Consider the following 12,731-nt stretch of genomic DNA (forward strand, 5'->3'; position numbering starts at 1 on the left):
AAATAAATTGAAAACCTTCTGGAAAGCATGTGCCATTATAGATGCCCTTAAGAACATTGGTGATCATGTCAAAATATCAACAGTAACAGGAGTTTGGAAAAAGTTGATTGCAGCCCTCATGGATGACTTTGAAGGAGTCAAGACTTCAGTGGAGGAAGTAACTGCAGATATGGTGGAAATAGCAGGAGATGTAGAATTAGAAGTGGGGCCTAAAGATGTGACTGAAATGCTGCAATCTCACGATAAAACTTGAATGGAGGAGGACTTGATTGTTATGGATGAGCAAAGAAAGCAGTTTCTGGGCTGGGTGTGGTGACTCACACCTATAATCTCAATACTTGGGAGGCTGAGGCAGGTGGATCACTTGAGCCCAGGAGTTCAAGACCAGCCTGGACAGCATGACAAAAGCTCATCTCTATTAAAAATACAAAAACTAGCCGGGCATGGGTGGCATATGCCTGTAGTCCCAGCTACTCAGGGAACTGAAGTAGGAGGATCACCTGAGCCTTGGGAGGTCAAGACTGTAGTGAGCCATGATCACACCACCACACTCCAGCCTGGATGACAGAGTGACACCCTGTCTCAAAAAACAAAAGAAAAAAAAAAAAACAAAAAAACGTAGCTTCTGGAGATGTAATGTATTCCTGGTAAAGATGTTGTAAACATTGTTAAAATGACAACAGAGATTTTGAATAGTATATAAACTTAGTTAATAAAGCAGTGGTACAGTTTGAGAGCATTGCTTCCAATTCTGAAAGAAGTTCTGTGGTGGATAAAGTGCTGTCAGCGTCCCATACTACAGAGAAATCTTTCATGAAGGAAGTGTAAATTGATGGATGCAGGAAACGTCCTTGTTGTCGTATTTTAAGAAATTGCTGCCGGGCGCGGTGGCTCAAGCCTGGAATCCCAGCACTTTGGGAGGCCCAGACGGGCGGATCACGAGGTCAGGAGATCGAGACCATCCTGGCTAACACAGTGAAACCCCGTCTCTACTAAAAAATACAAAAAACTAGCCGGGCGAGGTGGCGGGCGCCTGTAGTCCCAGCTACTCGGGAGGCTGAGGCAGGAGAATGGTGAAAACCCGGGAGGCGGAGCTTGCAGTGAGCTGAGATCCGGCCACTGCACTCCAGCCTGGGCAACAGAGCGAGACTCCGTCTCAAAAAAAAAAAAAAAAAAAAAAAAAAAAAAAAAAGAAATTGCTATAGCACGCCAGCCTTCAGCAAGCACCACTGTAATCCGTCAACAGCCATCAACATTGAGGCAAGGCCTTTCACCTGCAAAGTGATTGTTTTGCTGAAGGCTGAGCTGATCATTAGCGTTTTTTTTTTTCTTTCTTTTTTTTTTTTTGGAGACCTAGTCTCACTCTGTCGCCCAAGCTCAAGTGCAGTAGCACAATCCTCAGCCTCCCCAGTAACTGGGATTACAGGCTCCCACCACCACGCCCCGCTAATTTTTGTAGTTTTAGTAGAGACAAGAGTTCGCCATGTTGGCCAGGCTGGTCTCGAACTCCTGACCTCAGGTGATCCGCCTGCCTCAGCCTCCTAAAGTGTTGGGATTACAGACGTGAGTCACCGTGCCCGGCTTGTCACAGTTTTTGAAGATAACATAAGATTTGTCATTTTATGATTTTTAAGTGTATAATTAAGTGGCATTAATTACTTTCATTATATCTTGCAACCATTATGGCTATTTCTAAAGCTTTTTCATCACCCAAACTGAAACTCTGTAACCACTGACCAATAACTCTTCATTTCCCCTGCTCCCAGCCCCCGGTAAACTCTAATCTACTTTCTGTCTTGATGCATTTGCCTCTTCTAGACATTTCATATACTGTAAGTGCACTATTTGTTCTTTTGTCTTTGGCTTATTCAGCATGATATTGTCAAGGTTCATCCATGTTCATTCCTTTTTATGTCTGAGTAATATCCCATGGTATGGATAGACCATGTTTTGGAAAACATGGCTTTTAACGGTTCCGTAATCCTCCTGTATGTGGAAGGATCCTGTTTTCTTAGCCCTTCTCCTCTTTTTGCCCTCACTCAGATAAGCCACGTAGCAGATATGCTGTTAACAACACGGGCGACCATGCTGATGACCAGGATGGCGATGCCAGGTAAGGGTTCTGTGGTCACTTCAGGGTGGGGCTCGTCCTGGTCCCAGGCCTGGACAAAGCCCCACCCTCCTGTTCACCTAGATATTTTCTCCGTGAGAAGTCTGGTGTTTTTTTTTTTTTTTCCATTTAGTGTGTGCTTTCAGGTAGTGTGGAGTGGAGGATTGCATAGACAGTCTTGGACACCTCTTCCAGCTTCAGGCCTGTCTGGTGGGTAAAGCAGGTCAGAGAACAGATGAGGCCATGTCCCTGTGGGATGTCTATCTCCTATGAAAGAAATGTAGAGGAAAGCAGACCCCTATGTTGTTGTCTTTTTTTTTTTTTTTTTTTTTTTTTTTTTGAGACAGAGTCTCGCTCTGTCGCCCAGGCTGGAGTGCAGTGGCCGGATCTCAGCTCACTGCAAGCTCCGCCTCCCAGGTTCATGCCATTCTCCTGCCTCAGCCTCCTGAGTAGCTGGGATTACAGGCGCCCGCCACCTCGCCCGGCTAGTTTTTTGTATTTTTTAGTAGAGACGGGGTTTCACCGTGTTAGCCAGGATGGTCTCGATCTCCTGACCTCGTGATCCGCCCGTCTCGGCCTCCCAAAGTGCTGGGATTACAGGCTTGAGCCACCGCGCCTGGCCACCTTGTTGTTGTCTTTGGTTTTAATTCCTTGAGCATGTACCCAGAGGTCAAATGCAGGTGCTTGGGTGTAGCTCAGGCTGGTCAAGTCCCTTCTTGGAGTCCAGGCTTAGGTGGTGATGTGGGCAGTGAGGCTTAGAGCTGGGATGGTGTGAACCTGGATGTTCTTTGATGTACTTTTAAGCACAGATGAAGGGTGGATCCAGTTCCTTCCTGTGTTTGTGTCCCCTGCTCTCTCTGGGAGGCACTACCGGGGTAGGAACTTTAGAAATGACCACTTCTAGGCCGGGCGCGGTGGCTCAAGCCTGTAATCCCAGCACTTTGGGAGGCCGAGACGGGCGGATCACGAGGTCAGGAGTTCGAGACCATCCTGGCTAACACGGTGAAACCCCGTCTCTACTAAAAAATACAAAAAACTAGCCGGGCGAGGTGGCGGGCGCCTGTAGTCCTGGCTACTCGGGAGGCTGAGGCAGGAGAATGGCGTAAAAACCCGGGAGGCAGAGCTTGCAGTGAGCTGAGATCCGGCCACTGCACTCCAGCCTGGGCGACACAGCGAGACTCCGTCTCAAAAAAAAAAAAAAAAAAAAAGAAATGACCACTTCTGCTTTCTGTTCATTTTGAAGCATAGTAAATGCTAACATAGGCCCAGGTGAAGGAAGATTGTGAGTTACCTGCCCTGAGTTCCCTTAAACACAGACAAGGCCTGTGTGGAGTCAAGGAGTTGGCCTCCGCCATCCCGGGAAAAAGTAGCTAAGATCCCTAGGTGGGGCCTTTGCTGTGCAGCAAGGTAGTGCTGTTTCTCTGCAGTTCTCTGACGAGGCAGCACCACACCTGCCATGGCAATTTGCAGTTCTTTTTAAAAAATTTTTATTGATTGATGGTAGAGATGGGGTCTTGCTTTGTTGCCCAGGCTGGTCCTGAGCTCCTGGCCTCAAGTGATCTTCCTTCCTTGGCCTCCCAAATTTTTGGGATTACGTACATAAGCCACCATGCCTGGCCACAATTTGTGGTTCTAAGAGTGTGATTTTTATCCTCTTTTGAGAGGATGTTGGGGCCTCTGGCATGACCAATGACTTTCTCTGAGTGGAGTGGGCTTTGGAAGGGGGATGGAGCTTGCTGGACACCCCATTGGACTGTCATTTTGATGTAGAGGCCTGTGGTTGTCTTGTCCTTTAAATGTGGTGGTGGAACAAACTCTGGTTTGTCACAGGCATGTAGAATGCTTTTGCCCTTGCACAGTGCATAGGTATTTCTTGTTCTCCTTCCAGCTGTGCCACAGATCAGCTTAGAGCAGGGCTGGCTGCTGGGCAGCCCCCACATTATCCTTACTCCAAGCTGCAGTGGATGTGAGGCCCAGGCTGCTGAAGACTCAGAAGGAAGGCTGGCAGTACCTAATTCCTGCAGTTAATTTTCAGACTTACAGTGACATGACCATGAGGATATTTTCTAGGGAATTAATTTAATACTTAACTTAATGAAGAGGTAAAACTGTGGGAGGGGCGTGCCTCTCTCTAGAATCTTTTATTGAAAAATTGCTTCATTCAGTAATTTTAGCACATCATATATCTGTAAGTCTCACTGCCTGCCACTCATGTTTTCCAGATACAGGGTTAATTCCCTTAGGGACTCAGTTCCCCTCCTGTTTTATTTTGTCATGTAGGCCCACAAGCCCCTGCTCTGCCTTGTCATAGCTCAGAGCATGTTCCTGAAGCAAGGCAGTGAAAGTGCATCAAATCTACTCTGTGTGTCTTTGATTGTTGTTCCCCTAAGTACTTTTCTTTCTGAAACCAGGGCTTCGGTTTGCCACACTGAAACAGTATTAACAGGCTACACAGTAACTTGTGAGGGGTCGTGGCTTGCCTTAGAGAAGTGAGGACACAGCCGTGCTGCTCACTATTACAAACACTGGCGAATGTGGCCATTTAAATTGAAATTAACTGAAATAGGCCAGATGTGAGGCTCATGCCTGTAATCCAAGCACTTTGGGAGGCCGAGGCAGGTGGATCACCTGAAGTCAGGAGACCAGCCTGGCCAACATGGCAAAACCCTGCCTCTACTAAAAATACAAAAATTAGGCATGGGGGCACATGTCTGTAATCCTAGCTACTCTGGAGGCTGCGGCAGGAGAATCAGTTGAACTTGGGAGGCGGAGGTTGCAGTGAGCTGAGATCGCACCACTGCTCTCCAGTTTGGGCAACAGAGCGAGAGTCTGTCTCAAAAAAAAAAAAAAAAAAAAAAAAAAAAAGAAGAATAAGAAATAACTGAAATAAAATAAAAAATTGACTTGCTCAGTTGCACAGGTCACATTTCAGGTTTTCAGTGTCTACATGGAAATAGTGTCTACCATATTAAATGGTTCTGATTTGGAACAGTCCCATCACAGTAGAAAGTTCTACTGGGGCCGGGAGCCGTAGCTCATGCCTGTAATCCCACCACTTTGGGTGTCCAAGATGGGGGGATCACTTGAGGCCAGATGTTTGAGAACAGTCTGGGCGAAACCCCATCTCTACAAAAAATACAAAACTTAGCTGGGTTGGTGACCTGCGCCTGTGATCCCAGCCACTGAGGAGGCTGAGGGAGAGGGTAGCTTGAGCCCAGCACATGGAGGTTGCAGTGAGCCGAGATCATGCCGCTGTACTCCAGCCTGAGCCTTGAGTGACAGAGTGAGACCCTGTCTCAAAAAAAAAAAAAAAAAAAAAAAAAAAAATTGGACAGTGCTGGCTTAGAGAGGGGGCTGGTCATCAAGATATGGTTCAGGGCTGGGCACAGTGGCCTATGCCTGTAATCCCAGCACTTTGGGAGACTGAGGTGGGCAGATGGCTTGAGCTCAGGAGTTCGAGACCAGCATGGGCAATACGACGAAGTCCTGTCTCTACCAAAAATACAAAAAATTAGTCTGGCATGGTGGCACACGCCTGTGGTCTCAGCTGCTCAGGAGGCTGAGGTGGGAGGATTGCTTGAGTCTGGGAGGCAGAGATTGCAGTAAGCCAAGATCACGTTGCTTCACTCCAACTTGGGTGACAGAGTGAGACCCCCCTCTCAAAAACAATTTGAGATATAATTCAGGGTATATAGATTAACTGTTACTTATTTTTTGTAACTCTTCTATAATTCAATTATGAGAAAAGAAAATGGATATTGTTCAGTGTCTCTAAGACTTGAAACCAAGGTCAGAAAAGATGTAGTGTTCCCTGGGTATTAGGGGCCATGGTGCCCATGCTTAAATGTACCATGTGTCCCCACACTGGCAAGGGCAGAAGCCATCAAGCCAGGTCTGAGAGATAGCCTGGTGTTCTTCAGAAAGGCTGGTGTGGGCATGTCCCTCTCTGTGTGGACACCATCTTCCTGCTCCCTTCTTTGAAACTGCGAGCGGTGCTTAGGCCACTACTTCAGAGAATGGGGAGCTACAGGTTTAGAGAACTGATTTCTTGCATTTTCAAAATGCTCTGAAATCCTACTATTATTATCATTATTTTGAGACGGAGTTTTGCTCTTGTTGCCCAGGCTGGGGTGTAATGGCGCGATCTTGGCTCACCGCAACCTCTGCCTCCCAGGTTCAAGTGATTCTCCTGCCTCAGCCTCCCAAATAGATGAGATTACAGGTATGCACCACCACGCCTGGCTAATTTTGTATTTTTAGTAGAGATGGAGTTTCTTCATGTTGGTCAGGCTGGTCTTGAACTCCGGACCTCAGGTGATCCACCTGCCTCAGCCTCCCAAAGTGCTGGGATTACAGGCATGAGCCACTACACCCAGCCTAATTTTTTTTTTTTTTTTTAAGAGAACCCTGACCTCAGGTGATTGAACTCCTGAGCTTAAGTGATCCTCCCACCTTGGCCTCCCAATGTGCTGGGATTACAGGCATGAGCCCCCTCACCCAGCTACCATCTCGACCCTTTAATTCTCAGGTGACATCTTGGGAATGTGAAATCAGGTGGCATTGCTACTGTCCTCAGGCTTGGCCACTTTTGTAGCAGTGGACCCAACTTGTGGGTGCACTTGGGCCTAGGCCAGATGGGGTCCTTGGCCAGGCAGGCACTCTAGCTCACAACATACAGGTCCTCCCACCAGGCAAACACGAGGCTCTGCCAGGCCTCTCTTGATAGCTTTGCCTCTATTAGCTTGTGTTTTTAGAACCCTACACTGATGTGTTAGAAAGATGCCCTCTCCTGAGCTTGCAGTGAGCCGAGATCGCGCCACTGCACTCCAGCCTGGGCGACAGAGCGAGACTCCGTCTCAAAAAAAAAAAAAAAAAAAAAAAAAAAAAAGAAAGATGCCCTCTCCTTTCTGTAGCTGAGGTTGACACACAAGAAAGCAGGTAGGCATTTTTATCCCCAGTTTTCTGTAAGATGCCTGAGGGTGGTGAGTTGCCTTCACCTCTTCCTCCCGGATCAGGATGTCGTAAGAGCATCCTTGTCTCTGAGTGTTAGCTGACGGCTCTGCCTCCCTCAGAGGGACAGATGCAAGTCTGTAAAATGCTCCTGTCAGGAAATGGAGCATTGCCAGACTCAGAAGCCCTCTGTGCTTACTCCTTTTCTTCTGGAGCAAAGGGGCTGCGTTGTGACTTGTGTAGTTGTAGGAGATAGAGCTTATAGTCAGGCTCCAGCTTGGAGGATTCTGACTTCTTGGGTGATCTTGGGAAAGTCCATGAAACATCTGAATGCTTCCATACTATTCAGCGTGAGGAGCTTGGCAGCTGCTGAGGAAACAGATCCCTTCTGTGGATCTTTGGCAGAGCTCCCACACTGTTTCCACTCCTAGATTCAGGTCTCCTTTCTCTTTCCAGAATACACGGAAAGCAGTATGTCCCAGAACACAAATCTCTGCAGAGGAAAATAAAGTTGTTTTTTTTTGTTTTGTTTTGTTTTTTTGAGATAGAGTTTCACTCTGTCGCCCAAGGCTAGAGTGCAGTGGTGCGATCTCGGCTCACTGCAACCTCACCTCTGGGGTTCAAGCGATTCTCCTGCCTCAGCCTCCTGAGTAGCTGGGATTACAGGCATCCACCACCACACCCAGCTAACTTTTTCTTTTTAAGTAGAGACAGGGTTTCGCCATGTTGGCCAGGCTGGTCTCAAACTCCTGACTTCAAGCGATCCACCCACCACGGCCTCCCAAAGTGCTAGGGTTACAGGCATGAGGCACCGCGCCTGGCCAGAAAATCAACTCCTAAACTGTTTCTAAAAATCTCAACTAGATAGTGCAGAATCCCAGATGTTTTCTGACAAATATATATGGATCTCCCATGACTACCTTATTGTTCCAGGCAGAGGCTTAGGGAAGTCAGGTATGCTGGCAGTCACAGTATCTCAAGAATTGGTGCTGGTGAAATTCATATGACATGCTATACTTTTCAGAAGGCTTTTGCCTCTGGGAGTCTTATGTGATCTTCTGTAGGAGATTTCTCGCCATGCAGGTGAGAAAACTTTTACTGAAAAGATTAGTTTTAGGCTGGGTGCAGTGGCTTATGCCTGTAATCCCAGCACTTTGGGAGGCCGAGGCAGGAGTATGAGACCAGCCTGGGTAACATTGTGAGACCCCGTCTCTCTTTTTTTTTTTTTTTTTTTTTGAGAAGGAGTCTTGCTCTGTCACCCAGGCTGGAGTATAGTGGTGCGATCTCGGCTCACTGCAAGCTTCGCCTCCCGGGTTCATGCCATTCTCCTGCCTCAGCCTCCTGAGTAGCTGGGACTACAGGCGCCAGCCACCACGCCTGGCTAATTTTTTGTATTTTTAGTAGACACAGGGTTTTACCATGTTAGCCAGGATGGTCTCGATCTCCTGACCTCGTGATCCGCCCGCCTCGGCCTCCCAAAGTGCTGGGATTACAGGCGTGAGCCACCGCACCCGGCCCCATCTCTTTTGAAGACAAAAAAGAAAAAAGGAAAAAAAAGAGAGAGAAGATGAGATACTTGTGCACAGGCATCCAGCTAATACATATGGCGCTGGGTCTGACCCAGCTTTTCCAGCCTTGTGCTTACTTCTGAAAAACGACTTTCATTCCTGCCCAGCCCGTACTTCTGTGTGAGAGTTTGACGTTTGGTGAGAAAACCCCATGGTAAGAGTTCAGCGTGGGGAGTGTGTGATCCTGTTTCTCAGTGTGGGGAGTGTGTGATCCTGTTTCTCAGTGTGGGGAGTGTGTGACCCTGTTTCTCAGCGTGGGGAGTGTGTGACCCTGTTTCTCAGCCTGGGGTGTGTGTGACCCTGTTTCTTGTCTGGTAAGTTGCTTAGTCATGATGCTCAGTGGTAATGCTTAATGGTGGCACTTCTGCTAGACTTTAGTACACTTTTTTATAAAATAGGCTTGTAAGTTTTCATGGTTTTTAAAAAAGCGATATGTTTTTGTTTGGTCTTGATGGTCCTGTTCCCATTTCAGCGAGCCATGTCCTCCAACCGATGAGCAATTGGTTGCAGGGTAAGACCGAGACCTCTCCACCAGCTTTCTGTCTTGATTCCGCTGCCTTCTCGTCTTTAATTGTGCTTAATTCCTGGTTTCCCTCAATGTTGAGAGTGACTGATGAGGCACACAGGCGTGGACCTCCCTGCCCCAGTTCCCCCACGAATGCCCAGACTTTCCACCACCCCCGCTTTTTCTCCACCCAGTCATTTAGCTGTTTCACATCACCTGAGAGGCCAAGGCTGGCACCCGGGAGACTTCTGGGACCAGGCATGTCACACAAACCTCTTCCTCCAGGTAGGCACACGTAGTCCTATGAGGGTGGTGGGCAAGCAGCTGCCACCCTAGAGAGACCTGTGACTGTTGCTCCTTGTTTTTATATTTCTGAGGGGTTTTGTGGTGGCCTCTCCCAAGGGTTAGGTAGTAAGTGTGATGCTCAGGCCTAGATGCTATTGAGTGTGCTTAATAGAGGCAGAAATGTTCTCATAGAATTGATATGTTGCTTGTCCGGAGGGCGTGGATGAAGTGCGACTCTTCCATTCCCCTTGACAGTGCCTGTCCTCTGGGCCTTGGAGGTACACACAGCATCTGTGAGCTTCTAGCAAGGTGGGTGGGGGGAGCAGAGTTGAGCTCCTTTCCAGGATGTCCTTCCATCCCTTTTTTTGCCCAAGCTAGAGAGCAAGCCCTGCTCCAGAATAGCTTGGCAGTGATAGAAGGTCTGGCCTGTTTTCTGGCTGGGTTGGTTCATCTTCCTAAACGTGTTTCTCTTGAATATCCAAGTTATTCCAGGAATATTCAGTTTTTGTAACAGATGTTTTATTGTATTGCAGTACGTTTATTAGGCCTTTCACCATCAAAATGAGGGAAAAGGATTTTTATAAATGTTGGAAGCCAATAAAACAAAAAGACACTTTGTTTATGGTTCAGTTTGCTGTTTGTAAGTTTTGCCCCACCCCTAATATCATGAATATAACTCTGTCTTTATGCATATTACTTTACCAGACCCACTATATAAAGTATAAAGCCAGATGGGTGCGGTGGCTCACGCCTGTAATCCCAGCACTTTGGGAGGCCGAGGCGGGCAGATCACGAGGTCAGGAGGTCAAGACCAGCCTGGCCAATGTGGTGAAATCCCATCTCTACTAAAAAATACGAAAAATTAGCTGGGCGTGGTGGCGCGTGCCTGTAATCCCAGCTATTTGGGAGGCTAAGGCAGGAGGATCGCTTGAACCCAGGAGGCGGAGGCTTCAGTGAGCCAAGATTGCGCCACTACACTCCAGCCTGGGTGACAGAGCAAGACTCCGTCTCCAGGGAAAAAAAAAAAAAAGCCACTCAAGTGTTTTGTCATGGGGCTGGGCGCAGTGGCTCATGCCTGTAATCCCAGCACTTTGGGAGGCCAAGACAGGCAGATCACCTGAGGTCAGGAGTTCAAGACCAGCCTGACCAACATGGTGACACCCCGTCTCTACTAAAAATACAAAAATTAGCCGGGCGTGGTGGTGGGCGCCTGTAATCCCAGCTACTCGGGAGGTTGAGGCAGGAGAATCGCTTGAACCCGGGAGGCAGAGGTTGAAGTGAGCTGAGATTATACCATTGCACTCCAGCCTGGGGGACAAGAGCAAGACTTTGTCTCAAAAAAAAAAAAAAAAAAAAGTGTTCTGTCATTATATGTGTGTAATATTAAGGTGTGAGGAATAGATTTCTCTGTGGGCCAGATTTGCTCAGATAAACAGAGTGGCTAACTACCACCCTGCTGGCTGCCTCAGAGGGCTCCATGAACAGCCACTAAGTCAATGTGATTTTTTTTTTTTTTTTGAGACGAGTTTTGCTCTGTCACCCAGGCTGGAGTGCAGTGGCACCATCTCCGCTCACTTCAAACTCCGCTGTCCAGGTTCAAGCGATTCTCCTGCCTCAGCCTCCCGACTAGCTGGGACTACAGGCGTGTACCACTGCACCCGGCTAATTTTTGTATTTTTAGTAGAGACAGGGTTTCACCATGTTGGTCAGGCTGGTCTCGAACTCCTGACTTCAGGTGATCCACCTGCGTCAGCCTCCCAAAGTGCTTGGATTACAGGCGTGAACTACCGTGCCCAGCCCAATGTGACTTTTTTACTTCAGCTCACAGATTTCCAGTTGGCTGTTTCTGCAGACCCTGGCCTCTAGCAGGGAAAGAGCCTTTTATTTGGCTGTTGTGAGGGCGCCTTGAAGTTTAGGTATTTATAAATGTGAATTGGGCTACCACTGCTTGCCTCTGAAAATCCCAGGAACCATCTTAAAGCCAAACTAAATTTGGTCCCTGGACTGGTGCTTGAGGACTGAGGCTGAGACATGGCCGTGACTCTTTATGACAGAGCAGCAGTTTTTAGTGGAGATTTTGGGCTGTCAGAGCAAGGGACCTTTCTGGAGTGGTGGTGGTTATTTTTCTGTTATCTCTGTGTCCCTGAGTCACTTGGTGGCAGAGTGGAGGGGCACTGTTTAGATAGGAGGTGAGGTGTTGGCCCTGGGTCAGTTGCTAGAGCCGAAGTGTTTGGTGGTGGTTTAATACCTCAACCCCTCCTTCAACATTACCATGTCCCACACATGGGAGTTATAGGACAGAGTGAGCCATTTAGGGTTTTTGAAGAAAGCATGTTATGCCTGTGGTGTAAGGCACTTGAATCCTCCATCTCTGCAGGAGAGACCTGCAGTGGGTTGCTGAGGACTTGGCTGTGGGTCCTGCATTTCCCAGGATATCTCTAACGAGATTGATTTCAGAAGGTCCAACTGCAACCTGACTGGGTTGAGAGGCTGTTTCCAAATGGCACAAATAGGTTTGACCAAACCCTCGTATGTGGTTTGTTTGTGGGCTTGTTTGGGGTGACTTCAGATGGTTAGAGGGTCGTGCCAGTGCAGGAGGAAGGCTGGAAAACAGCGTGAGCCCCACAGCCCATGGTAGACTTGCAAAGAATCCTGTAGCTACTTGCCATTTGCTATTACAGAGCTGAGCTACAGTGCAGTTCAAAGCAGACCTTCCTTTTTTATCACAATATGGAGGAGTTATGTTAGTCTCTCCCACCCCTTCGCCAAGAGGGCCTCCGGGGAAGAAGCATGACCAGGGATCACACTAAAATGTCTGTCCTCAATGGTCTCTTCTAGGACCTTAGGGGGTCTCCCTGTCCAGGGGCAGAATATGGCCCCGGGGGGGCTAGAGCTGCCTTCCCCAAGATAGTGTATCCTCCTGACCTAGATATTAGAAATATTTTTCCTGGGTGGAGAGATATGCATGGGACTTCTCTCCCTTCTGGGTCCAGATCAGAGGTAGTACATTTGTGTTTCTAGAGCCTTCAGAGCCCTGGGTTCTAAGATAAGAGTCAGCACCACCCACAGCACCCCTGCCGGTGATGCTCCCTTATCCGGATCCCCCCAGGCAGGAGACATCAGCATTGCCAGTAAGGAGACATAAGGGTACAGATGATCTTGAAAAGGGATGCCCTCCCTCCCACACCACAGCTGTTCCCACTTTTCCATGGCACCCGTACAACCCTGTATTTCTGCCATTTGGAAATAGCTGTGATCACGGTGGGCTTGCACATCTTACACAAAGTGTCTTCCATGATAAAAACTGGGAAGT

The 12,731-nt window shown here is 48.1% G+C and overlaps 1 protein-coding gene across 6 annotated transcripts in view; it reads left to right on the forward strand.

Annotated features, from left to right (window-relative positions):
* NPRL3 (NPR3 like, GATOR1 complex subunit) overlaps positions 1-12,731 on the forward strand; it is a 62,357-nt gene that overhangs the window by 8,431 nt on the left and 41,195 nt on the right. For 5 of the 6 annotated variants that reach the window (XR_007722208.1, XR_007722207.1, XM_050774707.1 and 2 more), the window contains exon 2: positions 2,044-2,113. Coding sequence is in view for 4 of the 6 variants with exons in the window: in XM_050774707.1 (XP_050630664.1) it covers positions 2,044-2,113 (70 nt within the window). In the remaining 2 variants the exon portion in view is untranslated. Of the gene's footprint in view, positions 1-2,043; positions 2,114-9,100; positions 9,140-12,731 lie in introns of all 6 variants that reach the window. The other variant, XM_050774708.1, reaches the window with a different exon arrangement.

This window comes from Macaca thibetana, chromosome 20, assembly GCF_024542745.1.
Source record: "Macaca thibetana thibetana isolate TM-01 chromosome 20, ASM2454274v1, whole genome shotgun sequence".
NCBI lineage: Eukaryota > Metazoa > Chordata > Mammalia > Primates > Cercopithecidae > Macaca > Macaca thibetana.